This window comes from Gymnoscopelus braueri (genome assembly GCF_963280865.1).
Source record: "Gymnoscopelus braueri genome assembly, chromosome: 22".
NCBI lineage: Eukaryota > Metazoa > Chordata > Actinopteri > Myctophiformes > Myctophidae > Gymnoscopelus > Gymnoscopelus braueri.
In genome coordinates, this window is record NC_137624.1 from 40,515,463 (window position 1) to 40,543,316 (window position 27,854).

Here is a 27,854-nt window from a genome sequence, read left to right on the forward strand (position 1 = left end):
CAGCAAAACATACAGCAATATATATATATATAAATGATAAATAGTAATAGTAATAGTAATAGTAATAGATATAATAGTTATAATAATAAGGAATTAGGGACATATCGGAATATTTATATTAAGTAAAGATTGAGATTAAACAAAGCAAATTGTGAATCCTGAACATGGCTATCAGACTCTCATAGTGCCATCTAGTGGAGGACAATGGGAGTTTCATTCACATTTCAGCACCTCCCAAACGAGGCACACCCTTCTTCACGTGATTGGCGCGTTGTGCTGTCTGTCATGTAATGCCGGGCTGATGATTGGTGCGTTGTGCTGTCTGTCACGCAACGCTGGGACGGTGATTGGGTGAGGGGGTGGGACCTCTTTGTTGTCAGGAAGAGACGATAAGAAAGGCTGATCTACAGTGTTGCCATGTCCGCTTATTATAAGCGACGTTGGGCTTGTTTTGCTGTGAAGTTGCTTGTAAATATTGGTTAGTTGCGGCGGGTTGCGTTTTTTGGGGGGTTTGTTTATAAAGTGTAGTTTTTTATTTTGTTGTTTGAATACTTTATTAGGCTTTATTAAGTTTGCAGAAAAATGCACATGAAAGTACAGTTCAATACAAGGTCAGCTAGTAGGAATTTAAAAACCCAAGAAAGCATTGGCTTGTTTCCATTGGGGTCCTTTGTACTCAATTCATAGTGACATTATGACAGACAGATATGCACTACTATGCAGAACATCATAAGAACAGTTTAAAAAACGTTTTTTTGAAATGTCGTTTAAATACATTTTCAAAATTAATATAAATTTTTCACATTGTCTTCAATATTTTGTTGAAAATAGCAGATGTATTTTCAAATAGCTGGTGTATAAAATTATGATACAAATTTATGATGGGTTTTAAAGTGCTCGTGTGGCCATGCAGTAGTCGCTTCATTTGGGCTTGTTTTCCTAGACCTGGTTGCTTATTTCTCTCACACAATCTGGCAACACTGAAGGCTGATCCACTATATTTACTAGATCCAAACAGGCAGTTGATGATTTAGTCTCTCTGTTCTGCTGCTGAACGTCATCTCTGGTGAAATAAACTACAAGGTAAGATCAACACACATGTTAGTAAATAATATGGTGATTATTAGAATCCATACAGTACGTGGATGGATGAATATTCAAGGTTTTATAAATGACATCACAGACAGGCCGATGGGGAAATAATGACACGGAATTAGCACGTTAGCTTAGCATTAGCACGTTAGCTTAGCATTAGCTTGTCGCTAACGATAGCATCTCTGCAGATTTGGTCCTCTTCTTGACCTACATTTTAACCAGTGGTGTGTAAAGTAACTAAGTACATTTACTCAAGTACTGTATATAAGTGCAATTTTTAGGTATTTTTATTACTCTACTGGACTAGTATTTCCAGTTTTCAGTACTTTTACTTCTACTCCACTACATCTCAGAGGCAAATATTATACTTTTACTCCACTACAATTATTTGACAGCTTTAGTTACTGGTTACTTTGTAGATTTGTATTATTATTATTACAAAACATACATTAACCACTTACACCCTATATACATTTCGGCCATTTGAAAATAGCAGATCTACAGCATGGTGAGCTTGTAGATCTGCTATTTCTACTATTAAGTCGTTAACAAACCTAATTGGATTGCAGGTTGTAATGTGGGGTCTTTGTCTAGCAGCCAACTAACAGAAGCAGGGATTCATTATTACTGTTAAAACATTCATTATTACTGTTAAAACATTCATTATTACTGTTAAAACATTCATTATTACTGTTAAAACAGCAACAGACTGAGTTTGATATTGATTATATTTGGTGTTACAACAATAATTGTGTTTTATGGTGTAATAACAATAATTTTGTTTGGTGTAGTAATAATAATAATAGTTGTGTTTGGTGTAATAACAATAATTTTGTTTATGGTGTAATAACAATAATTGTGTTTATGGTGTAATAATAATTTTGTTTGGTGTAATAACAATAATTGTGTGTGGTGTAATAATAATAGTTTGGTGTAATAATAATTGTTAGGTCTAATGCTGGCTGATCACAGTTCCAGGCATTGTAGGTTTAGATATTTTACATGCCAACGCTACCCTTGTACTCGCTTAACTCAAATCAAATTGTTCGAATCAAATCTAATAATTATCCAGCTCTGATCCATCTGTGAGCACTAAGTGGTGTGTGTGGTCTAATATCACCAAACACCACACAGGCTGTTTTTGGTAAAGAGATTTGGTGAAGACATTAAAAAGCGGTCTGAGTTGGGTTCCACCAGTAAGTCTGATTTCAAGTGGTTTATATTGATCCTGTACTAGTTTTAATACTTAGCCTGTACTTGTTCTCTACCCTGACCAGGGTAGCAGTAGTGGCTCAGAGCCTCTGCCTGATGACCAAAAGCCTACTATCTCTCCTTTAGGCTAGTGGTTTAAGATGTTAAATCAATCAATTAATCAATTAATCAATCAAAGTCTGGCCCGGACTGCTGGCGTAGCGGTCCGAGCACCTAGGCTGCAATGCGAACAGCGTGTCGCGGGTTCGAATCCAGATCCCGATGGCCTTTGCTGCGTGTCAATCCCCGTCTCTCCCCATTTCCTGTCAATCTACTGTATACTATCAATAAAGGCAGAAAAAGCCCCCAAAAAACATCAAAGGCAACTGACAAAAGATCCATTATTGTTGTTTATGTTATTGTTCATCCTAGTTTATGAAACCTGTTGTTTATGTTATTGTTCATCCTAGTTTATGAAACCTGTTGTTTATGTTATTGTTCATCCTAGTTTATGAAACCTGTTGTTTATGTTATTGTTCATCCTAGTTTATGAAACCTGTTGTTTATGTTATTGTTCATCCTAGTTTATATGAAACCTGCCGTGGCAGATGCCAGCCTGGTTAGCCACACTTGACTGACCATGTTGAACAGCCATTTAATCTGTTTAAACTCTAAATGACATGAATCTGTGTGGCTTGAGTGGTTGATAAAACAATGGAGCTGGTGGCCTCATTGTCCACAAGATGATCTGCTTTGGGTTTATGCAAATCATGATGCTCTGCTATTGTTGTTGTTTTAGTTGGCTCATGGCAGGTGGTGGTTTGTTTGTGCATAAGCATTTAAAAACATATTAGGTTACTATTTAGTTCAGAAACCTTGTATCTCCAACCATGTTTCAACTTTTTGTTTTTTTTCCGTAAATTAATGCCCTACATTTCATCATACAACTACACAAGAGTGTCTCACGAAAGTAGTGAAAATAGCCGATCTACAAGCTCACAACACGTCGCGATGCGTTGTGAGCTTGTAGAGTGGCTATTTTCACTATTTTAAAATGTTTTTTAAATAATAAAAAAAAAAGGGGAACGGCTTTGGACATACAAGGTTTCCACCCTTGTATGTCCAGGAGTCTGTCTGTCCTTTGCATATCTTGAACTGTTCATCTGTGTTGTTGTTGTTTTGCTGAGAAGTGAAGTCGGTTCTCCAGAACCGGCCCGCTCCCAACGGGCATGCGTTCTTAGTGGCTGCCACAACCCAAACGTGCCCTGCACTAGTGTAATATAATTATAAGAATAAACCTGTGACTTGTATCTGTTTAACACCTAATACTAAGACTTGAAGCAATAATGTTACTATGTCTACAGACAGGCCTATTATTTCATGAGTAGCATCAGTCTAACTGTGACCTCTCTCTCTCTCTCTCTCTCTCTGTGTCTCTCTGGTGAGCAGTAGTCATGACTACGCTGGATGACAAGCTCCTGGGAGAGAAGTTGCAGTACTATTACAGCAGCAGTGAAGATGAAGGCAGCGACGGTGAAGATGAGGAGGGGGAGACCAAGACCATCCGGAACCCTGACGTCCTGGAGCCTGAAATAGAATACAGCCCAGACGGAAGTGCTGTCAACACAGGTATCTGACACACCTGGTTCTCAAAGTCGAGTTTCTGGGCACCACCGACCGGGGGCCCAAAATGGACCCTTGCGTGTCTAACTCTGAGAGTGTACAAATGGAGGTTCCATTTGGTTCCATTTTGTATCTTCTCAAGAGTTGACTAAACACTGTAGATTGGTGTCCCGGAGTTTAAATAATTGTATCAAATGGGGTTCTGTTGGCCTAATGCAGTGGTTCTCAACCTGTGGGTCATTTTAGTGGGGTCCCCAGATGACAGTGAAGTGACAACTTAAGGACTTTGAAGACTTTTTTTTTTTAATGCCAAAGAAAGAAAAGAAAAAAGACCATTACTGCATCAAAAGTAATCGACAAAGTACACTATAAAAACTGGTCAAACACTGGCCAAATTGTCAAATAATATAAGAAAGAGGCAAAACATTTGAAAATAGACGATCTACAAGCCCACAACGCCTCGCTTTTGCGAGGCGTTGTGGGCTTGTAGATCGGCTATAGAGTACAGAAGTCCTGACGTCACTCGTTCATCCCCAGGTTCGTAAAGTCATTTCTCTATGGAGAATAACATTGGGTCGTCTTAGAATCGTCTCATATAAGAATTGTGGTCCAAAAATAAACAAACTGTCTCTGCGATATTGTCAGGGACGGAAGTAACATTATCGTTTTCTCACCGTCAGTTGATGCTTCATATCCATAAGAGTCAAACCGCCGGGGTCATTTGTTTATTTTTGGAACACAGTTCTTATTTGACGCGATATTAAATACGTCTATGGGGATTCAGAATGGGGGTGGAAAACCGCGAACCAGGTAGACAAACCTAGGATGTGTAAATTACGTCAGACTTCGGTGCTCTATTTTCACAATATTTATCTGTGGAACTGAAAATGTAATGCCTCAACTCCTTCATTCCAAGTGCTTGTCAGGGTGGGGGGTCCCCAGTTCAAATAGGATTATTTTTTGGGGGGGTCCCCAGTTCAAATACGATTTATTTTGGGGGGGTCACGGCCTGAAAAGGTTGAGAACCACTGGCCTAATGCATAATAAACCGGGAGTGTTTGAAATGAACAGGGTTGAGAATGGTGACATGAGGCTCAGGAGGTAGAGGGGTCGCCTGGTTCCATCGCCGGCTCCCCCTGGCGGTGTCCTTGAGCAAGACAGACACTGAACCCCCCTAGTGTTCCTGAATGGAATACAATTTAAAAACAATTCATGATTGTTAATTGTAAGATGTGTTAACAGTTAATGAGAACATGCACTATTTGCAATGGATGAATGTGTGCTGTGTTGTGTGTAAAAGAATTCACACAATGGGCCTACGTGAACTGTATATGATAGCAAAGTAGTCTAGTGACATTCTAGAGAACAATGAAGATTATAAATTAATCATATTAATCGATTACAACTTTTATCGATTAAACGATTAATCGTCAGCATCCCTACACGGCAATGTACATATTTATATAAATTATGGAGAAAAAAATTGGGCTCAATATCTGGTCAAAGTTGAACAATCATACAGAGGGACCGGCCATTTATGCATAAATCCAAGGCCATGCTTTTTTTTTTAAAGTGCTTAAATAACCCTCTAAAACAATAAAACAAAACCTTTATTGTTCTTAGGTTATGAAAACACATCAAGGAAACTAAATTATGATTATTTTGTATCCTTTTTTTTTTTTAAACCCATTGAGACCTGGGACGCATCTGTGTCACTTTTTGATTTGAGCTAAAAAAAAAAGGCATTATTTTACACTTTGGCTATTCAAAAATAGCAGATATACAAGCTCATAGCGCGCCACCGAGTGCCGCGCTACGAGCTTGTAGATCTGCTATTTTTGAAAAAATCAAGAAAATGAACATAATAAAAACATAATGAAAATTTTTCAAAAAACAGTTAGGATTTAGAAGATATTTTGTAGAATCGGCTTCAGGTCTTAGTGGGTTAATTCAAATTTACGAATCGGTTTTGTTCTGAGGGACACAAAATGTCACGTTTTCGTAGAACGACCCAAATAGCAGTCTAGTCTCTTTTGTATACACGTACAGCCTTCTCGTGGTGACGGTTGTTCATTTGTGTTCAGGACCAAAGGGTGTGATCAATGACTGGAGGAAATACAAACAGCTGGAGGTGGAGCAGCGACAGGAGCAGAAGAACGAGATGGAGAGACTGATCAAGAAGCTGTCCATGACCTGTCGCTCTGACCTGGACGCCGAGGCAGACAAACTGAAGCAGAAAGAGCTGAAGGAGAAGATCAAACACAAAGTAAGACTGAGTATCCTGAGTATTCGTTTAACTTTTTACACACCAGGACCCAGTTGCACCACCTCACACTAAGTTCAAACTTAGCCTAGTTATAGCTTAATCCAGTCAATCCGGGGACGCATCTGTCATTTTTTATTTCTTTGGCTATTCAAAAATAGCAGATATACAAGCTCATAGCACGGCACCGAGTGCCATGCTATGAGATTGTAGCTTTTTTATTTTTTTTATCGTGAAAATGTGTGCAAGTCTTTAAATATATATATTTTTTAAAATATATATATATATATATATATATATATTTAAAGATTTGCAAAAGAAAATCACATAAAAAAAAAAAGCAGATCTACAAGGGCTATGAGCTTGTATATCTGCTATTTTTGAATAGCCAAAGAAATCTAAAATGACACGGCTAAATGGGTTAAATGGCTTTTTAAAAGCCATTTAAGCTATAACTAGGCCAAGTGGCTCCAGGAGATGAACACATTTGAAAAAGTGTTGACAATTACCTATTCCCACTGCAATACACCTGCTCACTTCCTGTGAAATCGGTTGAGGCAAAAAAAAACAATGCATCCACATCACAAGAAAGAATTGGCACTGATCGATCCAGCAGTTTGTGGGATTAGCTCCGGACACACACACACACACACACAGACCCTCTTAGACGGCTGCCGTCCTACAAGTGGCAGTTCATAGCATGATCAATTTATGTAGTGAACAAATATTACATTCAAAAGTGTTAGCAGGTTTTTGTAGGCACTGCCTTGGGTGAGGGGGGCTTTGTGTGCTAAAACATATCGACACATTTTGTGCTAGTTTAGTGGATCTGTTAATTAGCATGCTTCAACACTCTTAACATCTACAACCCTTTATTTAGAATGCCACTGGATTTAAACGTGTCCTCAGTTACAAAGAAATGTTTATACTACATTGACCATGTTTATATACAGTTGAGTATGCAGAACTGTTTTGATAGCTCATTATTATATCGAGATTGGCCAATTTAGAGCCCTCAAAAAACGGCTTTGGTGAAGGAGAGGTAGATGTGATCTCTAGCACGTTGGTTCTCAAAGTGGGGGGTCCTTGGGGGGGGGGGGGGGGGGTACCAGGGGGTCCCCAGCAAAATTAGTTAACAAAGCGTTACAATCATTTTAACCACTTTATCCATATTTTATACTTTGGCTATTCAAAAATAGCAGATCTACAAGCTCATAGCGCGGCACCGAGTGCCGCGCTATGAGCTTGTAGATCTGCTATTTTTGAAAATATTTGAACATTTGTGCAAATCTTTGAATGTATATAATTCTTTTTAAAGTGAACAATTTTAACTTGAATCTTTGCTTCTGGGGGGTCCCTGGAAAAAAATATTTTTAGATGGGGGGTCTGCGACCAAATACATATCATTTTGGGGGTCCTTGACAGTTTGAGAACCACTGCTCTAGCACATGTAATACAAACATCCAAATCCTCTTCCTCCTCACACAGATGACGATGCAGGAGTACAACATGCTCCAGGAGGACCAGGACGACGAGGACTTCCTGCAGCACTACCGCATGCAGCGCATCGAGCAGATGCGGCGCCAGCTGTGCCAGGGCAAGCGCTTCGAGCAGGTCTTCGAGCTGGGCAGCGGCGAGGAGTTCCTGGAGGCCATGGACCAGGAGGACCAGAGCACGCTGGTCATGATCCACATCTACGAGCCGGGCATCCCCGGCTGCGAGGCCATGAGCGGCAGCCTCCTCTGCCTGGCCCAGGAGTACCCGCTGGTCAAGTTCTGCAGCGTGCGCAGCTCGGCCATCAGCACCAGCGACCTGTTCCGGGGCAGCGCCCTCCCCGCCCTGCTGGTCTACAAAGGCGGCGACCTGATAGGCAACTTCGTGCGCGTCACCGACCAGCTGGGAGAGGACTTCTTCGCCGTGGACCTGGAGGCCCTGCTGCAGGAGTACGGCCTGCTGCCGGACAAGTCCGCCTTCGCCCCAAAGACTATCCGCAACGGAGCCATCGTTCAGAACGAGAGCGACGAGGACTCTGACCTTGATATAGACTAGAGCTGCTGCGTTATAATAACACTTCATACACAGGAAGCACACGTATACATAGTACATACACATAGTCTGCATGGACTATTAGACACCTTTTTATGTAGGGAAAAAACCCAAAAGTGAAGACTCGGGCAGGGTTGAAGCTTTGCATGTGTTTACTACGCATATCATCATACAGTACAAACGGTTACAAAACTAGACACTATGCACACACACACACACACCGACGTACACACCACCAACCGTGAGGGCTTTCACCGAGACCTCATCATTCCATGTGACCACGATCTATTCCTAACGTGATGTGCTTTTTTTTTTCTTCTTTTACATATCTGTAACATAAAGCCTGAGTTATGTTTAGTTGCATGCAGGTGTCGTCACAACAAAAATTGCCACGATAGATTTAAAAAATAAAATGTTAACCCCTTAAGACCTGAGGCTGCTTCTGAACATCTTTTTAATCCTCCAAACAGTAAAAAAAAAACGATTTTCACGATAATAAAAAAATAGCAGATCTACAAGCTCATAGCGCGGCACTCGGTGCCGTGCTATGAGCTTGTATATCTGTTATTTTTGATTAGCCAAAGAAATCTAAAGTGCACAGATGCGTTCCAGGTCTTTTAAACTAATCTTCAGCAAACTAAACGCAGCAAATTGGAAATGTGCCCACGTTTGTCTTTCTGACAAGAAGGAAGTGGTGGTCTTCATTCCTGGGGAGGGACGCAACCCAGGAGCAGCACAACATGGTGCCGGTGGAAGGTGGCAGGACCACGGGGACCTTCCAGGTGGTCAAACTGTGGTCAGAGGCAAATATGACGGTGAAGAAAAAAACACAATAGGTTCCCTCCTCCTGTGCAGTATCGGCTCGTTTCGACTACAAGAACTCGCCGTACCATGTCGTGCATTTCACAGGTTTTGGGTTTGTTTCCATACACTACAGCTCTGTTTCAGATAAGGGTTTCTCAAGCTCTGATTTGGGCCATCCGAACCCCGAACTTTTACTTTAAAAATGTTCCCAAAAAAGTGAAAATAGCCCATCTGCAAGCTCTATGCGCCACAGTGCGATTCTTTGTGAGCTTGTAGACCGGCTCCATTTTTGAATTAGTTTGTTTTTTATGACGTACCTCCCCTTCCCGTGGTTGTTAAAATGAAAACTTAAACAAAACAATCGGGAGAACTTGAGGGGTTCTGGAAGGTTTCAGGTTGTGGAAGGTTCTGGGTTACCCCTCATAGTTGGAAAGAGCCATATGATGTACCGTATCATTAGGGCTATTATTGCGCAAAGCTTCAAAATGATAGGCTACTGCAATTCAAAATGTGGTTTTCCTTAGTCCGAGGAGGCAAGGAGTCCAATATTACAGGGTGCTCTGGCAAGAACTCTGGTTTCTTGCTGGCCACCGAACAATTTCACTGCTCAAACTATCCCATGTTGTAGGATATTCTTCCTGATTTTTCAAAGACACAACGCCGGCATGCAATTAAGTATAACTCAGACTTAATACAACTTAGGAGAACCTATTGCCACGCATAATGAGAACTATTCGGTTTGTTTAGTTGGAGCCATGTCAGATTACAACTATTTATTCTTTAATTGTGGAAAAGCACTTTTGTTTTTTCTGTTTCTTGAGTGTTCATGATCATAATTGTGTTTGAGTCTTTAGAGCATGACATGTCCTGTCCCACATGTCGTTTTTGTTAGTTTTATATCTTTTCTAAATGTTTGTCCATTGGAAACCTGTAGAGAAAATAAACCAGATGATTTGAATCATTGTCCGTCTTCTTTCTTGGGTGGGGAAGGCAAAGCTCTTATAGAAACCATTAACAAACTTTGAGACATTTTCATACAATTAACTACTTTAACCCTGGGGTCCCTATTTTGGGCATGATGTTAAAGCACATCTTTCTGTTTTTTGTTTAATTCTTGATTGGTGTTTGTTGCAATAAACACATGAAATGGAAGTGTTTGGATTCCATTTATATTTTTTTAAATTATCCCCGAGAATAGCTCAAAGCAAAACAAGTGTGGAGCTCAACCTTTTGTTGATCATTGATTTGATAAGTGTAAAATGTAACAGTCCAAAGTGAGAACGGTAAATGAAATGTGCTTGATTGATATGATCATCTGAAAACTAAGAAACTAAAAAAGCCTGGTGGTGCTGTAGAAAAGGAGAGGTTTAACAAACGGAAGGTTGTGGGTTTGAATCTTGGTCCGGGTGAATCTTTATTTTCGGCCTTTGCATACAACGTCCAAGTAAGACCTATATGTAACCACCGACCAACCAGACGTCCACACAACGTCCGGATACGACGGCCACATTAGACCTCGAAATAAGGATGTCAACCAGGCAGGGACATTATTAGCTGGTATTATTATTATATATAAATACATTTGACTACAAAAGGCAAAAAGTCACGTGACTATCAAGTATTTTGGTTTCATGTTGTTGCCACGACACCTGCTGGCTGAACAAAGTCAATGCAGGGCTTTATAAACGGCACTGACAACATATTCATACATATTTGTATTGTGTATATTATGTAGATAATTAACTGATAGCATTCTTGCTATGTTGGTGGGGAAATGTAAGGTTTGTGCGTGATGAATCTAAAACTTGCCTTACATTTTCAAAGTGTCCCTGAACAAGACACTTAAAAGAATAGTTCACCCAAAAAATACTTATTTTCTATCAATTACACACTCCATGAAGCCTTGAATTCATGGAGATTTTTTTGTTTTTGACACATTCCTGAGCACAGACTCAGACATATTGATTGGATGCATGGCGCATATAATAGGCTATCGCATCACATTGCAATAATTCCAATATTCACCATACATTCCTCATGTTTAAGCCTAACTGAATTATATATTTATGAACTTGCATATAAATTGTATATATTTTTGGACGTCTTGTGCATTTAATTTGTCGGCAATACTTTGCCACGCTTTCTCCCTGGATCCATTTATTGCGGCCATGTTTCCTTTCTTGCTTATTATACATTTTACTTCCTCGTATGATTCCGGGGAGACATCAAATTTCTCTTTTGGGTCTTGAGTCGAACCAATTACTCCCGCGGAGACATTACATTTCTCTTTTGGGCCTTGAGTCTTGGGACTCAAGGCCCAAAAGAGAAATTTGATGTCTCCGCGGGAGTAATTGGTTCGACTCAAGACTCTTTTGGGTCTTGAGTCTTGGGACTCAAGACTCAAATCCTGGAAATCAAATCCTGGAAATGGCAAATCAGCATGTGTCTGTCTCCCTGGGGTCTAGTGCTGTAATAGGGATAGACAGACTCCTGTGTTCTTGGCTGTTGCTGACAATAAGCCCACTTGTAAAGTGCATGAGCCAAATGCCTTTAATTAATTTGGTGGAATGACCCATCACGTTCATGTAATGTCAATGTACAAAGGTCAGTGTGGTTGGATAGCTCTGTTGGAAGAGCTCTTGACTCCAGACCACAAGGTCATGGGATCGAATCCTAGCACAGGATCCTTGAAACGTTGATTTATGGGTTTCGTATTGAACTTTTAAGTGTTTACATGGCTTTTCCCAACCTGTAGCCTAAGTAACTCATGAAGACTCTTCTGTATCTGTGATGCCAAAAATAAGGTCATTACAGTGAGGTGACAAAATCCAGCCCTGAAAAAAATTAATCAATGCCAACGCAACAGTTATACAACAAATTATAAAAAACACTTAGTTGATTATTTATCTTATCTTTTGACATTGTGTAATCATACACTGACTGAGCTAGTGAGCCTTCAAATGCCAAATATTAATATCTTTGTTTATTGTAGCTACTCCACTTATTCATTAACTAATCTACTAATCTACAATGCTATTAAATGCGCCATGCATGCAATGTTGAGATTACATGGAATCCATCTATTTATATATCTGCAGTACCGTCCACGGGGGTCCCCGGGGGTCGCCGTTACCCGCGGCGGTAAGGGGTGTCCCCGTTGCGGTAACGTTACCCGCGGCGGTAACGTTACCCGCAACGGTAACGGTAGATGAGCAAACTGATAATCAGGCTAACAACTAGCCTGGTTATCAGAGGGTGCGTTCGAAAATTACGCACCGGAGCACACTCGCCTATTAGTTTGTATTGGCCAGTGCGCTCAGTGCTGTATTTTCGAACGCACCCAGACTGAAGCTGCGTGGAGCTATCAGTCAAAGATTGTTAATTTAGCAAGATACGCACTCTCCGGTTTACTTCACGTTTCTGCTTGAAGTGGGCGGACGCCTTTTTAGGAGACCGGAAGCAGGTTGGAAAGCTACGCGAGACGCGAGACTATGCAGATACGGGAACTAAACGGGAGATTGTGTGTCTTGCCGATTTTGGTGGGGAGAGTCTTGTTTTTTTTCGTTTTTTTGCTGAATGTGCTGTTTTTTGAGTGTGTTCCGGTGCGTTAGCCTGGCTCCACCCCTGAATCGCTAGCCGTCGTCCTAAAACACCCTGCCCCGGGTCTAAACTCGCGGCCTCGGACCGCGAAAAAAATGGGGCAGTGTGTTTTTGGGACGAGCGTTACGTTTACCACCCGGAATGGCTCGGTAATTCGCAATAGACTTATCAGCCGTTGTTGCGCGACCCGCGGGATTAAGATTGTGGCCCGGTCAACAGGCCCGGTGTGTCTTGCCGATTTTGGTGGGGAGAGTCTTGGTTTTTTTGCACTATTTCTGCTGAATCAGCTGTTTTTGATTAAAGTCAGCTGCGTTGCAAAAACACCATCAAAAAAGTCCGTATGACAGTGGTTCTCAAACTTTTTCATGTCAAGGACCCCCTAATTGACACTTTATTACCCCGCGGACCCCCATTTGAAAAGATAAGCCAGGGACCCCAATAAGAGAAGGTTTTTACGGCTCTCTAGCAGTGATTCTCAACCATTTTAATTTCAAGGACCCCCAGTTTGACATGCATTAAGCTACGGACCCCCATTTAATGGCATTTATACCTCTGGGACCCCAATTCACATTGTAAAACCAATGTTAATTTAACTCTGAGAGTGTACAAATGGAACCAAATGGACCCTAGCGGGTCCATTTGGTTCCATTTGTACACTCTCAGAGTAACAGACCCATAAGGGGCCATTTGGTTCCTGTCCATCATTTAGCTGGGGACCCCCTGGAACCCCCACAAGTACCCCTGGGGGTCCCCGGACCCCACTTTGAGAACCAATGCCGTATGACGTCCATACAACGTCCAAGAAGAGGTAGACCTCGTTTTAGCTGATGGGATTACTGAAAATGTGTTTTGCTATTTTAGAATGTTTATGCTGAAAAGTAACAGTTTTGGCCATAATGCGGTTTCCGCCCGACAGACAATATAATTATATTGATATTGTTTTTCAGGACTTTCAAAAAGCGTTAAGCAAAATGGGTTCCGGGGACCCCCAGGGGTCCTTGGGGGGGGGGGGGGGTCCAGGGTGGTCATTAAATATTGATGTAACTACATAAACATGTTGATGTAAATACATTTGATTACAAAAGGTGAAAGTCACGTGACCATCAAGCGTGTTGGTCTCATCATCAAGCGTGTTGGTCTCATGTTGTTGCCATGACACCTGCTGGCTGAAAAAAGTCCATGCAGGGCTTAATAAAGGGCACTGACAACATAATTATACGGTTTGTAAACCCCTGACCTTATTGTTTGAGCCACACTGGCATGGAGAATGTAGGTGAGAATGAAATACTTAACCTTGTAGAATGTGGATGTGGATGGAGAGTGGAAATGTGAAAATGTGCCTAATGGTACCCTTGAACCCCATACCTTATACTTATAAATCTCTGACACAGCTCTCATGCCACAGAAGCCTGGTGGAGGCAAGTGAGAAGGAAATAGTTAGCCTTGTAGAATTTAGATCAGTGTTTCTCAACCTTTTGGGGGCCAGAGACATCTCCAATATCCAGGTCCCCATGCCGTGCATAATGAGGACTATTCTGTTTGTTTTGTTGGAGCCATGTCAGATTACAACTATTTATTCTTTAATTGTGGAAAAGCACTTTGTTTTTTCTATACGATATAGAGTGCTTGCTTGTTCAGAAAGGGGTCTCTCCAACTCTTTAATAAACAGAAACTACATTTTCAGGTGGGTTGCCAATTTTGTCCAATCAAGAGAGAGTACCAATTTCTGTTGAATATAGAGCTATTTACACAAAGATATATCACTTAAGTGGTTACGGTGAAACTGCCATCAAAGATTGCAAACACTTCCACTTCAAATCCAACCCAGTTTGTGAAACAATTAGAGAGAAAATGACCACCACATCTAACTTGATCCACACATATTTTATTTAAATATTATTATGTCCTCTTTATGTAATAGTTTAGCAGTGTAGCTTATTGAAAAATGAAACACTGGTGCAAATATTTACAGCAAAGATATCTCAACAGTCCTTCCTATAAGGCTATAACGTTTAATACAAGTAAAAGCAGTTTATGAATAAGTGGAGTAGCTACAATAAACAAAGATATTATTAGCATCTTTTAAACCAGAGGTTCCCAAACCTTTTAGCTCGGGACCCAAAACATAACCCTAACCCAAAGTAGTGAAAATAGCAGATCTACAAGCTCACAACGCGTCGCATCGCAAGCTTGTAGATCTGCTATTTTCACTACTTTATATATTTTTCCTACTCATTTATGGAATTTATTTCATGAATCTATTCTTGAAAAAAATAAAATGTACTTCATGAAAAATTGTGATTCTTTTTTGAGGAAGTTTAGAAAATATATTTGAAATAATAATAAAAACCAAAATGAGGTAAAAAATAAATAAAGGGATATTTAATCGTGACCCATTTTAAGCGAACCAGTGATTTAAACTATACTTCAACTACTCCAGTTCTATCAACCTCCATTCCAGTTCAGCAGACATCCCAGTGGAGATTTGTCAGCACAGCATTGGTGGTGGACAGATCGATTTGTCCAATCTATCCCAGTCAATAAGCACTTTCCCACTGCATCGCTGAACAGGGATTGACAGGATTAAAAACATCTAACAAGTGTTAAGCTCTTCAGTGGAAACCTGTCCTAATGTAGCTTACAAATAGCCCACCAGGTACACAGTGAGATATGGTAGTGCCAACAGAAAGAGAGCTGTGTCTTCATGGAAGGGACTAGCTGAGTTGTGGGGGTCATGTTCACATAGCACACGCTCCAACATGACTTGAGCTTCTGGACTGATACCTGCAAGAGGAAGACAAGAGAATTATCAGCTGTGCACAAATTATTTAACACCAATAGCCAGTGGTGGAAAGTACATGTACTCAAGTACTGTACTTACGTAAAAGTTTGAGGTATTTTTACTTTACTGGAGTGTTTCCAATTTTCAGTACTTTTACTTCTACTCCACTACAGCTCGGATCTAAATATTGTACTTTTACTCCACTACGTTTATTTGAAAACGTATAGTTACTAGTTACTTTGTAGATTTCGATTATTAATACAAAACATATACAGTAACCATTTCAGCTCTATATACATTTCGTCAATTTAAAAATAGCCGATCTACAAGCTCACAATGCGTCGAAACGCAACGCATTGTGAGCTTGTAGATCTGCTATTTTCAAAAGATGTTTATACGTTTGAAAACTTGAAATGGGACATTCTGTATAATGAGTACTTTTACTTTTGGTACTTTAAGTACATTTTGATACCAATACTTTGGTACTTTTACTCAAGTAAATTTTTAATTCCGGACTTGTAACAGAGTATTTCTACATTGCAGTACTTGATTCTTTCACTTAAGTAAAACATTTGAGTACTTTTCCCACCACTGCCAATAGCCTAAACCTATACTAATCCATAAATAGATTAATATGGTGTTTCTGTGGCAGAGACGATGAACAGAAAACATTTCATTAACCCATGACCCTCCAGTGCCAATGAGTAAAACCAACTCCAGTCCATAGCTGCTTAAAATCAATGCCAACTAATGGTATGGCCTCTGTGTCACATTTTGAACAATGATGTGACGCTCAGTGCATCAGATACCCAACGACGCTTAACAGCTGGTGTCTTTATTGACCACTTTAAACCTGGCATCCATATTTTGAGCATGTTATTACAGTCAAAACTGTACAAACAAAAGGATGCATAAAGGCTGACCTTACAGTACACTGTGATGTAAGCCGTTGGTTCTCAAAGTGGGGTCCGGGGACCCCCAGGGGTCCTTGGGGGAGTTCCAGGGGGTCCCCAGCTAAATGATAGATAGTTAGGAACCAAATGGAGCCTTATGGGTCTGTAACTCTGATAGTCTACCAATGGAACCAAATGGACCCGTTAGGGTCCATTTGGTTCCATTTGTACACTCTCAGAGTTAAATTAACATTGATTTTACAATATAAATTGGGGTCCCAGAGATAGAAATTCCATTAAATGCCATCAAGGGGGTCCTTGAAATTAAAATGGTTGAAAATCACTGCTAGAGTCGTAAAAAATTGTCTTTTATGGGGGTCCTTGGCATATCTTTTCAAATGGGGGTCCGCGGGCTAATAAGTGTCAATTTGGGGGTCCTTGACATGAAAAGGTTTGAGAACCACTGATGTAAGCAACACAGTCTGCTCCTGAACTGGAAAACAAACTACAAACTTCCAGTAACCACTGACAAAGGTTCGTTTGGTCGACTGCTGCTGCGGGTCATTCGTTATTAAAACAAAAAGACTCCTAAGACTTCTACTCAGAGTCCAGATTGTTTCTTCCCTTTAAACAAAGTGCAAAACCAGCCTAAGGTTTCATATACCCCATTTAAGTGGTTAATTCAATGTAAATATATCATTATTAGTAAGAGGAGGTAAGATATCCTCACCATGTGTTGACCATTCATCCTGCAGATGGTGAACGTCATCATCATCATGATGGTCATGATGATCATGATGATGATCTGGGTCTGAACCAAAATACACAAAATTATGTTAGAAGAGATAAAGTTTAGCATAAAGAGATGAACTTTATCTCTTTATGCATGCATGCATAAAGAGATGAACTTTATCTCTTTATGCATGCATGCATAAAGAGATGAACTTTATCTCTTTATGCATGCATGCATAAAGAGATGAACTTTATCTCTTTATGCATGCATGCATGCAGAGATAAAGTTCATCTCTTTATGCATGCATGCATAAAGAGATGAACTTTATCTCTGCATGCATGCATGTAGAGATAAACACGCATTTGTCACAACACCGGAACTAATTCTACAACATTAACATCCTCCATTTCTATTTTAAGTAAAGGCAGAAAACAGATAAGTCATAAAGAGAGAACATGTGCAGAGAAGAGACAGACAGACAACAGAGGGGTTAAGAGGAAACTGATGAATGAATACAAGATAAGGAGAGAGGTGGTTTTGACCTTGTGATAGGCCCAAAATGCTGCATGACATTAAACATAATATATACATTAATACATTTTAAATATATTTTGTTCTCAACAATAGAAGAAAGCAAAAAAAAAGTACCATTTGAGTGGTGCCAGAGCAATCGTTTCAGTTCTCTGAGGGCTTGGGTGAGGTTCTCCAGCTCGTCGTGAAGGTGGATGTTCTCCTCTATCAGAGCGTGTATGGTATCCTGTAGTTCAAAGCACTGGCCTCCTAGAACCAGCAGAGCCAGGGGTAGAAACAGCACCGGTCTAAACCCACTCATACTGTCCATAGAGAGAGTACTGAGCCGTTCAAAGAGGAAGAAATCTTCCACATCTTCAGTCACCAAAACATCCCTTTCAGGATGATCCAGAAATCCTTTATGAGAGCACAGCTGTGCTTCATGGCAAAGAAATGACACAGGAGACCTGACCAACTCTAACCCAGAGGTGGAAAGCTGCCAGTGGTCTAGTTTAAAACAAATCCATCGATGTTTCCAGACCACTGGGCACACTTTCTAACTGCCTCTACTCATCTCTGGTCTACGTTAGAAAATGATATTATGCATCTGTTGGGACAAATGACATTAAAAACGCCCCTTTAATATGCTTCACAGCTGCACTTTAATCTCATGTACGTACTGTACATGCACTGATAATCTACTTATAACACTAATGCCTATAAACAGATACCAGCTGCTACGCTCATGCACCTTATTTCTAAAACTCAACGTTTGGATGGATATGCTGTGTGTAAATATGTATATACATGTAGATCAATATTTGTTCTCCTTCTCTTGCCCCCCCACACCCCCAAAAATTCAATTGAGTTGAGGACATTCTTGCCAAACACCCTCACAGTTACCTCTCTGGAAACTATCAAAAGGGCCTCTCATCGACCCTGTCCCCATTGCAGGGGTTTGTGATCCAGAACACCGGGGTTGCTGTGAGGTTTCTACCATACCAGCTACCAACTGCAGTGCAATTGCAACTGGTCTGTTTACTTACAACCATTAAGTTAGTTTTCATGCTGCAGTACAGCTAGAGCTCTGTATCGATCTCCACAACCCTGAAAGTGTGAGTGTAACATTGTTTTCTTACTCATCAGTAAACAAACCAACATGCAGTATAAGTGTACACATGGTATCTGCACATTTCTCAAGTTACAATTTAAGCACTGTTAAAACCTTTTTCATATCAAATTGGCCAGTTTAAATTGTGAAAATAGCTGATCTACAAGCTCAACGCCTTGCAGTGCGAGGCGCTGTGAGCTTGTGGTTAGTCTATTTTCACAATATTTATCTGTGGAAGCGAGTCAAACTAAATGTATTGCCTACAGTTGCAAGTGCTTGTCAGGCTGGGGGGTCCACAGTTCAAATATATATCTTTTTTTGGGGGGGTCCATAAAGTTTGGGAACCCTTGGCCTTAACCAAAAGTTTTACATTATAACCACTCTATTGGTTAAGGTGCTCACTGCACACCAAGCTAAACCAAATTCCCTTTCCCGTTGTATCTGGGAATCAAGTGTTTCTGATCCTGAACTAAAAGCCATCTAGGCCCATTAATGATTCATTATATTAAGACTGAGGCAGATATGTCAAATTTATTCTCATTAAATTGTGTTCATAAAGATAAATGACCTTGTTAAGTTGACCTAAACCAATTAATTACAAATGTTTACCAATTATCCAAACAGAAGAGCATCATTCAGATAAAGATTTCTAGATGACCCTGCTACAGAAGGACAGTGACAATGGTGTTTTCCAAATGAAAAACTTTTATTTAGCAACACAAAATTTTAATTGCCCCATATTATGCGCTCTTGGTGGCCCTGGTGCGCTTCTTCTTGACCACAACGGGCTTCTGACTCTTCAGGATGGCACTAGCACGACGCAGAGCGGCCTGAGGAAAAAAAGAAAGAGGGAAAAAAAAGCAACTTGGTCAGGATTCTGACTGCTTCCACATTTCATGACCAGCAGCGAGAAGATTATTTGTGACACTAGAGGCTTTAAAATCTTAACTGATAAATATATATTTTTTATTTTATTTTAACAGACCCCCCCAGACCATTCAGTAGACGCAGATGGTGCATTAAGCGATTGTTTTAGTTAACCCATTAAGACCTGGAACTGTGTCATTTTTAGATTTGAGTTAAAAAGCATTATTTTACACTTTGAGCTATTCAAAAATAGCAGATATACAAGCTCATAGCGCGGCACCGAGTGCCGCGCTATGAGCTTGTAGATCTGCTATTTTTGAAAAATCGTGAAAATGTGTGCAAATCTTTGAATATATATATTTTTAAAGCGAACATTTTTAACTCAAATCTTTGCTTCTGGGGGGTCCCTGGAACAAAATATTTTGATGGGGGTCTGTGGCCAAATACATATCATTTTGGGGGTCCTGGACATGAAAAAGATCGAGCACCACTGATATAGAAACATACGTTTTTCAGAAAACTGTTGAGATTTAGGAGACATGTAGAATCGGCTTCAGGTCTCAATGGGTTAAAACAAAAAAGGTTTCCGTTTTATTTTGTTAAAGCACTATATTCTGATAGCGTTCAACGTTCATTAACAGGGGTCTCCGTGTCTCTCCACCTCTTAGTAGCCTTTGGGAACCAACGTTTACCGAGCCATGGGCTCTTTAATAATAGGTTCACCAGCTCTTTAGTAGACAGAAAATAAATGTGCTCATTAACAATAATCGACAGGAGGAAATAATGTGACTTCGATCATTGATCTGATCCAGTGAGAAGTCCTGAGCAGCCTTACCATGCGCAGGTCCTTCCTGTAGTTGTTCTTGCTGATGATGTGCCTGATGCTGCACAGGGTGGCGCGGGAGTTCTTGTTGACGGTGATCTTCTCGAACTGCTTGGCAGGTTTGCGCTGACCTGTACAACAACAACAACAGATTAAGATCGTGACAGTGAGACTCGTTAAGAGCAACTGTATTCAGAGAGATTATACTATGGACTCAGAAACCTAAACCAACCTAATCAACACTCATTAAAATAAAATGAAACTCCAAGGAACATTTAATTATCCAGCAGTATAATACATAACTAGAGGATTAAGGGTGATCAACGTGAGTCTTCACATACAACCTCCCTCATTTAGGAACACCCTTAGAAAGTAAACCTGTCACATTTTCCTTGTCTACAGCATTGGTTCTTGAAGTGGGGTCCTTGAGGGAGTTCCAGGGGGTCCCCAGCTAAATGATAGTCAGGAACCAAATGGACCCTTATGGGTCTGTAACTCTGAGAGTGTACATTTGGTTCCATTTGTACACTCTCAGAGTTACATTAACACTGATTTTACAATATAAATTGGGGTCCCAGAGATAGAAATGCCATTAAATGGGGATCCGTAGCACCTAATGCATGTCAAACTGGGGGTCCTTGAAATCAAAATGGTTGAGAATCACCGCTAGAGCCGTAAAAACCCTCTCTTATGGGGGTCCCTGCCTGGCATATCCTTTCAAATGGGGGTCCGCGGGGCTAATAAGTGTCAATTTGGGGGTCCTTGACATGAAAAAGTTTGAGAAACGCTGGTCTACAGAGCCACTGATTCATGCAGCGCTTCCTCCTTATGTTTTAAACTGGCCCACATTCAATCATGCAGGGAAATATTAAAAGAAGCACATGATTGCTGTAATTTGTACCATTTCCCTAAACCCCTTGGGGTTTCCTATTCTCTACTACAGCAGGAAGATGCAAATGATTGAGAGAGCATGAAACTTTGACAGGCCATATAGATGATCTGGTACATACAAACGATACAAATAACGATCATATTACAGGACTATTTGATATTCACCTGCACGCTTCTTCAACACGACGACAACACCCTTGCCGTCAGCTGCAGGCTGCACTCCCACTGTCTTCGGGTGCACCAGTCCATTGAAGCGGAAGGAGTTCCTGGACTTCAAGTTGTTGGCTTCCTGATGTAGAGACGCGTCGAAACACAGAGACAGCAATGACCATTAACATTTTAGAACATGAATGTCCTGAAGCTATCAACAATATGTCCCCTTTTATATAATGTATGTGAATTAACAGTATCTGAATATAATTTAATCAGAAAAAGAAAGACATTTCACATAGGGACAAGCCTGTTGGTAGTACATTATGTATGCGTACAGTGTTGTGGTTCTTGGTATAATATGTACGGTGCTGTAGGTCTGTCTACATCGTGTATACGTACGGTGCTGTAGGTCTGTCTACATGTATACGTACGGTGCTGTAGGTCTGTCTAATCTACATGTATACGTACGGTGCTGTAGGTCTGTCTACATGTATACGTACGGTGCTGTAGGTCTGTCTACATGTATACGTACGGTGCTGTAGGTCTGTCTACATGTATACGTACGGTGCTGTAGGTCTGTCTACATGTATACGTACGGTGCTGTAGGTCTGTCTACATGTATACGTACGGTGCTGTAGGTCTGTCTACATGTATACGTACGGTGCTGTAGGTCTGTCCGTTCCTCTTGAGCAGGAAGCTGGAGCAGTTCCTAATGACCATCCACTGCAGATGAGACGACATCTTGGCAAACCTGGACAAAAAGGCATCAATTAAAAACTAGAAACGGTTTTAATGACATCAAGTTCAAAGTCACATCAAGGACCTCTCTTCATCAGAGCTCTGAACAATTATCCAAATGCCAGAACACCTATATGGAAAAAAAACTAAAAACACTTATTCACCAGTCACTGCATTGCTACCAAAAGGTTCCATCTTCACTTGTGTAGTTTTAACTTGCATTATATTTTATCCCCAGTATTAAATCTTTCCGTCAGTCTTAAATTTTGTAGTATTACATACATTATATTAGTACAGTCAGTGCAGCTGTCAACATGTGACACCAACATTTGGATGCTTGTACTTCTACATAAGTGACAAATAATGCCCTTTGAAATCTTTTTAAAAAAGGCCACAGTGAGGGAAAAAACTCTGGAACTGTACTGTGATTTATACTTTTTTACAGACATGCATAATTATATCACGTTTATGCATACACTATCACTGTCTGTCATTTTTCAATTAAGTGAATACACATGGACCCCAATGGAAACAAGCCGTAGTGCTTTCTTGGGTTTACTCCATTCAGCAGACCTTGTATAGAACTGTATTGTGCTTTTTTTTAATTGCAAACTAAAGATGTCAATAAATCCAAAACAAGTGAAAACGTACAGCTCGCAAACACATAACCAACACAAAATTAAAACCAAGTCATCAGGGGCTTCAAATAATTCAGGTTTACACATTACAATCAACTTAAAACGTTTCATTCTACATTATAAACATTAAAATACTTTTAACGCTCAAAACGCTGTCTCGTTCAGTTCAGCCCGAAGCTAAGCTAACAGGCTAATAGCTTCACATAGGAGCACCAACGAACAGGCCTAACAATGTACAAACCCGTTATTTTAACATATACCGTGATATAAACACCACGGCAAACCACACACCAGGTGCACAACAAACTACGGGACGATAATAGAGTTATTCTAACGAGTTAAGTGACAAATATAAGACATAAAGTTCATATTTGTGTCGCACGAGACGCGACCACGTTACCTTTCAGCTAGCGAGAAGGAACGGAAAGGACCGGAACCGGAAACTTCATCATCTTCTTCTGTGGTGGAAAGTAACAAAGTACATTTACTCGAGTATACTGTACTTAAGTACAATTTTGAGGTACTTTCAGTGGTGGAAAGAGTACTCACATGTTTTCAAATGTATAAAATTAAAATCCTTTGAAAATAGCAGATCTATGCAAGCATTTGTAGTACTTTTACTTGTGGTACTTTAAGTATATTGTGATGCCAAAACTGTTGGTACTTTTACTCAAGTAATATTTTGAAACAGAGGCCTTTTTATTTGTAACAGAGTATTTTTTATATTGTGGTATTGCTACTTTTACATAATGTAAAACATATCTTAGTACTTCTTTCACCACTGATGATCATCTTTAGTCTTAAGGATCAGCGTTGCCATGTCCGCTTATTATAAGCGACTTCTGGCTTGTTGTTCTGTAAAGTTGCTTGTACATTGGTAGTGGGTGGTTTTTGGGCTTGTTTCTAAAGTGTAGTTGCTTATTTGGGATTGTTTTCCCCCTAAATGTTGTTTGAACCAGTGGTTCTAAAAAAAAATCAAGAAGGAAAAATAGCCTCGTTTTAATTGACCTGGTGGTTGCTTATTTCTCTCGCAAAATCTGGCAACGCTGATAAGGATGTGCGTCATCGATGTGCGACCTTTGTTTACATCCTATCCTACAGCAAAACAATAGCTTGGGGAAGAAGAATGGAACTGGTTTTTATATCAAAACGAATCTAATTATATGGGGAAAACATTGTCACTGTTGACAGTATGTATTGTAGAGGACAATGTATTATAATGATCCCACAGGCAACACATGGTTTGTCCATCCTGTGTAAACCATAGAGTTATAAATAAGGTGTAAACACTGTTGTCGATGAGATGGGTTAATTAACCTAAACTAGCTCTTATCTAGTAGTCTAAGATCACTTTAGTCCCGATATGGAAGAAGACGAAGATCTGCAGGCTCTTGGTGAACAACTGTATCATCGGATTTACCCGAAACATGAAGAAATAGCCGGGAAACTTACAGGTAAATAAGATGTGTGTGTGTGTGTGTGTGTGTGTGTGTGTGTGTGTGTGTGTGTGTGTGTGTGTGTGTGTGTGTGTGTGTGTGTGTCGTGTATGATGAGTAAAGGCACGAATTCTGAAGTTGTTAGTCAGTTTGTTTATCAATCCAGATTTTATTATTATTAGTTATACTTATTTCCCTTACAATCAGGGATTATACTGCAGATACGACACAAATCCTGCGTTAATGTAGCCTTGGATAAGTAGAGACTATCATAGATAGAGTATTTTATCGAGTCTGCCTTTGGCTCCTTATTTAGTTCCATTTGTACACACTCTCTCTCTCTGATCTCTGAGGTAAAGATGCAATGAACACTGCTGTGTGTATGTGTTGTTATTGTGTTTCAGGCATGTTGCTAGAGCTGCCCCCTGCTGTTCTGAGTCAGATGCTGCAGGACGAGGCCCTGCTGACCGGGGCTTTGACCAAAGCCCTCACTGCCCTGCACCTCACTGGGTAAGTAAGTAGGTTGTTTAACAGGGGTCATCAACGCCATGCTGGCTTGCGGTCAACACTTTTGTCAAAAACAGTGGTTCTCAAAGTCGGTCGAGAGGTGGTCTATGAATTGAGTACAAAGGACCCCAATGGCAAGCCATAGGCTTTCTTGGGTTTTAAATCCTCTTAGCTGACCTTGTATTGAACTGTACTTTCCTGCGCTTTTTTTTGTGCAAACTGCTAATAAAGTATTCAATCAATCAATCAAGGTCCAGATGGACCATTACAGGTCTGTAACTCAGAGTGTACAAATGGAACCATTTGGTTCCATTTGTACACTCTCAAGAGTTATGGGGGTCCTTGAAAATACAAAGTTTGAGAACTACTGTGCTAGTGGACTCCTAATTTATTTATTTATTAATGTGCCATAGTGTCATACTGTAGGCATCACATTGCATCATCATCGTCTTCATTGTCATACATTGAATTGCTTTGCTTACACATAGGGTCATTTGAGTGTGTCATCCACAGTTAGGCTTATGTGAAGGAAAACCATGGCAAGGCTGAAAGTCTGTTTCCATTAATACTGAATTACTAACATCAACGTGAATGAATATATCATGTACCATATTATATACTTACATTTTCACAGCACGGTGACTTGTAAGGACGAGGATGAAGATTCACTGGGAGAGCAGTTATTTGAGCTTGTGGATGTCTACAACACTGGTCACTCACAGAAAATTACTGGTGAGAATTGTGAACTCCCATAGGAGCTGCTACACCCACACGACGCACGCACCTACCTCAATACCTAAACATACACCACACACTGACACTGGTACATGACACTTTGTTAAGACTACACAGTGCACACACAAACATATTGCTGCTATTCTAAATTATTTCTTTGTTATTGTTGTTATTGCTGCTAGTACTCGTATGTAACAATACAAAAATAAATAGTCTGAAGTCTCTAGTTAATATATATATGTGTTTTAATTTGATGTCTTCAAAGAATATATATTCTGTAATTCCTCTTCTTAACTACTACTACTAGTAGTAGTAGTTGTAGTTCTGCACCACCCTGTGTATAATATTAACAAATACACTCTTTACTACAGGTATGTTGCTGGAACAGGACAAAGATGTCGTTTTGAACCTTTTTTCAGACCCCACACTCTTGGAAGAGCAGGTGATGGTAGCCCTGAAGACCCTCAATGAGTACGTAACTCATGATCATGTTTATCTTATCAAAAATACATAAGTGACTAATCAAGAGATGTGCTGATAGATGAAATTAGGGCTGAAACTATCGATTATTTTCTTAGCGATTATTCTACCTATTCTTGGTTGCAGACTCGCTCCCAATCTTCCAGCCGTGACGACCTTGCAGGCTTATGAAAATGCTAAAATGTAATTTAGATAGCATGTTATGTAGACAAATGCAAATGTAGACGCGGCATCCTATAGTGTGTTTCAATGTACAGATTATTAATGATATGTAATAATTTATTTGTTTCAGGCAGAACGTGGAGGACATCAGTGACTCATCAGATGTTGATGAGGTCACAGACCGACTGGGCGAGAAGCTCTTCTCATTGGTGGAGGAGCTGGATCCAGTACACGCAAATGACATCACTGGTTAGTTTACACTCTATAGTAGTGTTATTAAAAAAATATGGAAGCCGTTATGGTTAAATTAAGGGTGATCGTTCATATCCCACTAGGACCCATAAATCATATATAAACCTAACAAATACAAACAATACAAACCCTAACTATTAGCACTAGGGGTGTGCCGATATATCGTCCCGCGATATATCGCGATACGTTTTCGTGACGATATGTATCGTTCTGGAAAAAAATATATAGTTTTGAAAGAAATATATGTATATATATATATATATATTTTACAATAATAATAATCAGGCATGCAAACAGCCCCGAGGTGAGAAGGGTGACATGTTGTTTTTTTTCGGGTCAGGTGTCACACTATTGCCCTATTTGGATTCAAAACGGCTATTGTAGCTGAAAAGCTACAAGTTTGCATGTCTGAATAATGCAAAACAGAAATATTTGTTTGCATTTGCTTCCCCCCCCCCCCCCATATATTTTCATAATAAAAAAGTGCCATATATCGTATCGATGTCGTGAGCCCAATATCGTATCGTATCGTTTCATGAAATTAGTGTATCGGCACACCCCTAATTAGCACTCTTGGATCACTGGGGATTTCCACAAACCTTTCTGTCGAAGGTTGAACGGTTCTTGTATTGCGTTTTCTCCTCAGGTATGCTGCTGGAGATGGATCGTGATGCTCTCCTACAGATGGTTTCAGACCGAACCAACAGCATGCTGAAGACCGCTGTTCAAAAAGCACAAGCAGCACTGAACAGCCTGAAGTGAGCAGTCTCATGGTGAAGGAAACATTTGTGCCGAAGTGGACTCAAAAATGCCTCGTCCTCCTGAATGAAGCACAAACAAAGGCAGCTTGCTGCTAACAGAGACTAACAGCGGCAATCACTGCAACTATTATTATTATGACCATGGAAATTGGTATTTTCATTTGTTTTCTATTGATCATTCTGTGAAGTGTCAATCTAGCCTTAATTGGAATCCAAGGCAGAGTCAAGGAGGCCGGATTCTTCTGTCTGACAATGTGGATTAAGCAATCTCATGAGCAATTTTGCTGAGATCGGATCATCTTGAAATCAAGTCAGTTTGATTGTGTCTTACCTGAATAAATAGGCTGGTCATCAAATGAAGTTGTTTTATATTCAACACAGGTAAAAATGGGTCTAGAGATTAGATTTATAAGAACTAAAAACCTTGTTTGTCTGTATTCTTAATAAAGTGTAGGCACTCCTGCTTGCTACATAATGTTCTGCACATTCCAGTACTCTGGGGCTGAATCTAGTAACACCTGGACACTGTGGCCAGGTTCTGGACCACCTGCATCACACCAATGGTCACTGTACAGTGTACTACGTCGCTGTCGGGTGGAAACTTGTCATTGTAGATTGTAGCTATATACTGTGTATTTTAAATATGTCATTAAATGGTAGACTGCTATTCTATGACGAGACAAACTGACACAGCAGATGCAATTATTCACAACAAAGAACCAACTTACAAAATTACATTAAGAATAAATCCCACAGACAT

The 27,854-nt window shown here is 40.1% G+C and overlaps 4 protein-coding genes across 5 annotated transcripts in view; 3 read left to right on the forward strand and 1 right to left on the reverse strand.

Moving 5' to 3' along the window:
* The window catches only part of LOC308078454 (prostaglandin G/H synthase 1-like), a 48,035-nt gene that overhangs the window by 14,835 nt on the left and 5,346 nt on the right, over nucleotides 1-27,854 (forward strand). The window lies entirely within an intron of this gene.
* pdcl (phosducin-like) lies at nucleotides 956-9,980 on the forward strand. 2 transcript variants are annotated; one of them, XR_013932522.1, is made up of 5 exons: nucleotides 956-1,083; nucleotides 3,736-3,915; nucleotides 5,994-6,175; nucleotides 7,661-9,420; nucleotides 9,457-9,980. XR_013932522.1 is itself a non-coding variant. In XM_080419632.1 (4 exons), the coding sequence occupies exons 2-4, from the start codon at nucleotides 3,741-3,743 to the stop codon at nucleotides 8,219-8,221; spliced, it is 918 nt and encodes a 305-aa protein (XP_080275758.1). In that variant the 5' UTR covers nucleotides 956-1,083; nucleotides 3,736-3,740; the 3' UTR covers nucleotides 8,222-9,980. The 2 variants fall into 2 exon arrangements, 1 of the variants encoding a protein (XP_080275758.1); XM_080419632.1 differs by having other exon boundaries at nucleotides 7,661-9,980.
* On the reverse strand, nucleotides 19,339-23,190 carry rpl28 (ribosomal protein L28). Its single transcript, XM_080419705.1, has 5 exons — nucleotides 23,162-23,190; nucleotides 22,046-22,136; nucleotides 21,398-21,521; nucleotides 20,354-20,472; nucleotides 19,339-19,481 (listed from the first exon to the last, which is right to left on the reverse strand). Exons 2-5 carry the CDS (start codon nucleotides 22,124-22,126, stop codon nucleotides 19,392-19,394), a joined length of 414 nt encoding a protein of 137 aa, XP_080275831.1. The 5' UTR covers nucleotides 22,127-22,136; nucleotides 23,162-23,190; the 3' UTR covers nucleotides 19,339-19,391.
* Nucleotides 23,896-27,644, forward strand: LOC308078668 (uncharacterized protein). The gene is made up of 6 exons (XM_080419935.1): nucleotides 23,896-24,215; nucleotides 24,602-24,707; nucleotides 25,339-25,436; nucleotides 25,811-25,910; nucleotides 26,212-26,330; nucleotides 26,980-27,644. The coding sequence occupies exons 1-6, from the start codon at nucleotides 24,125-24,127 to the stop codon at nucleotides 27,093-27,095; spliced, it is 630 nt and encodes a 209-aa protein (XP_080276061.1). The 5' UTR covers nucleotides 23,896-24,124; the 3' UTR covers nucleotides 27,096-27,644.

What these genes read in the sequence shown, in the direction of transcription:
- pdcl (XM_080419632.1), top strand. Translation starts at nt 3,741, where the DNA reads ATGACTACGCTGGATGACAAGCTCCTGGGAGAGAAGTTGCAGTACTAT. An exon ending in CGGAAGTGCTGTCAACACAG is followed by an intron (nt 3,916 to 5,993) that starts GTATCTGACACA and finishes ATTTGTGTTCAG; the next exon opens with GACCAAAGGGTGTGATCAAT. An exon ending in AGGAGAAGATCAAACACAAA is followed by an intron (nt 6,176 to 7,660) that starts GTAAGACTGAGT and finishes CTCCTCACACAG; the next exon opens with ATGACGATGCAGGAGTACAA.
- rpl28 (XM_080419705.1), bottom strand. Translation starts at nt 22,126, where the DNA reads ATGTCGTCTCATCTGCAGTGGATGGTCATTAGGAACTGCTCCAGCTTC. An exon ending in ACGGACAGACCTACAGCACC is followed by an intron (nt 21,522 to 22,045) that starts GTACGTATACAT and finishes TCTCTACATCAG; the next exon opens with GAAGCCAACAACTTGAAGTC. An exon ending in ACAGGAAGGACCTGCGCATG is followed by an intron (nt 19,482 to 20,353) that starts GTAAGGCTGCTC and finishes TTTTTTCCTCAG; the next exon opens with GCCGCTCTGCGTCGTGCTAG.
- LOC308078668 (XM_080419935.1), top strand. Translation starts at nt 24,125, where the DNA reads ATGGAAGAAGACGAAGATCTGCAGGCTCTTGGTGAACAACTGTATCAT. An exon ending in TCACTCACAGAAAATTACTG is followed by an intron (nt 25,437 to 25,810) that starts GTGAGAATTGTG and finishes TCTTTACTACAG; the next exon opens with GTATGTTGCTGGAACAGGAC. An exon ending in GCCCTGAAGACCCTCAATGA is followed by an intron (nt 25,911 to 26,211) that starts GTACGTAACTCA and finishes TATTTGTTTCAG; the next exon opens with GCAGAACGTGGAGGACATCA.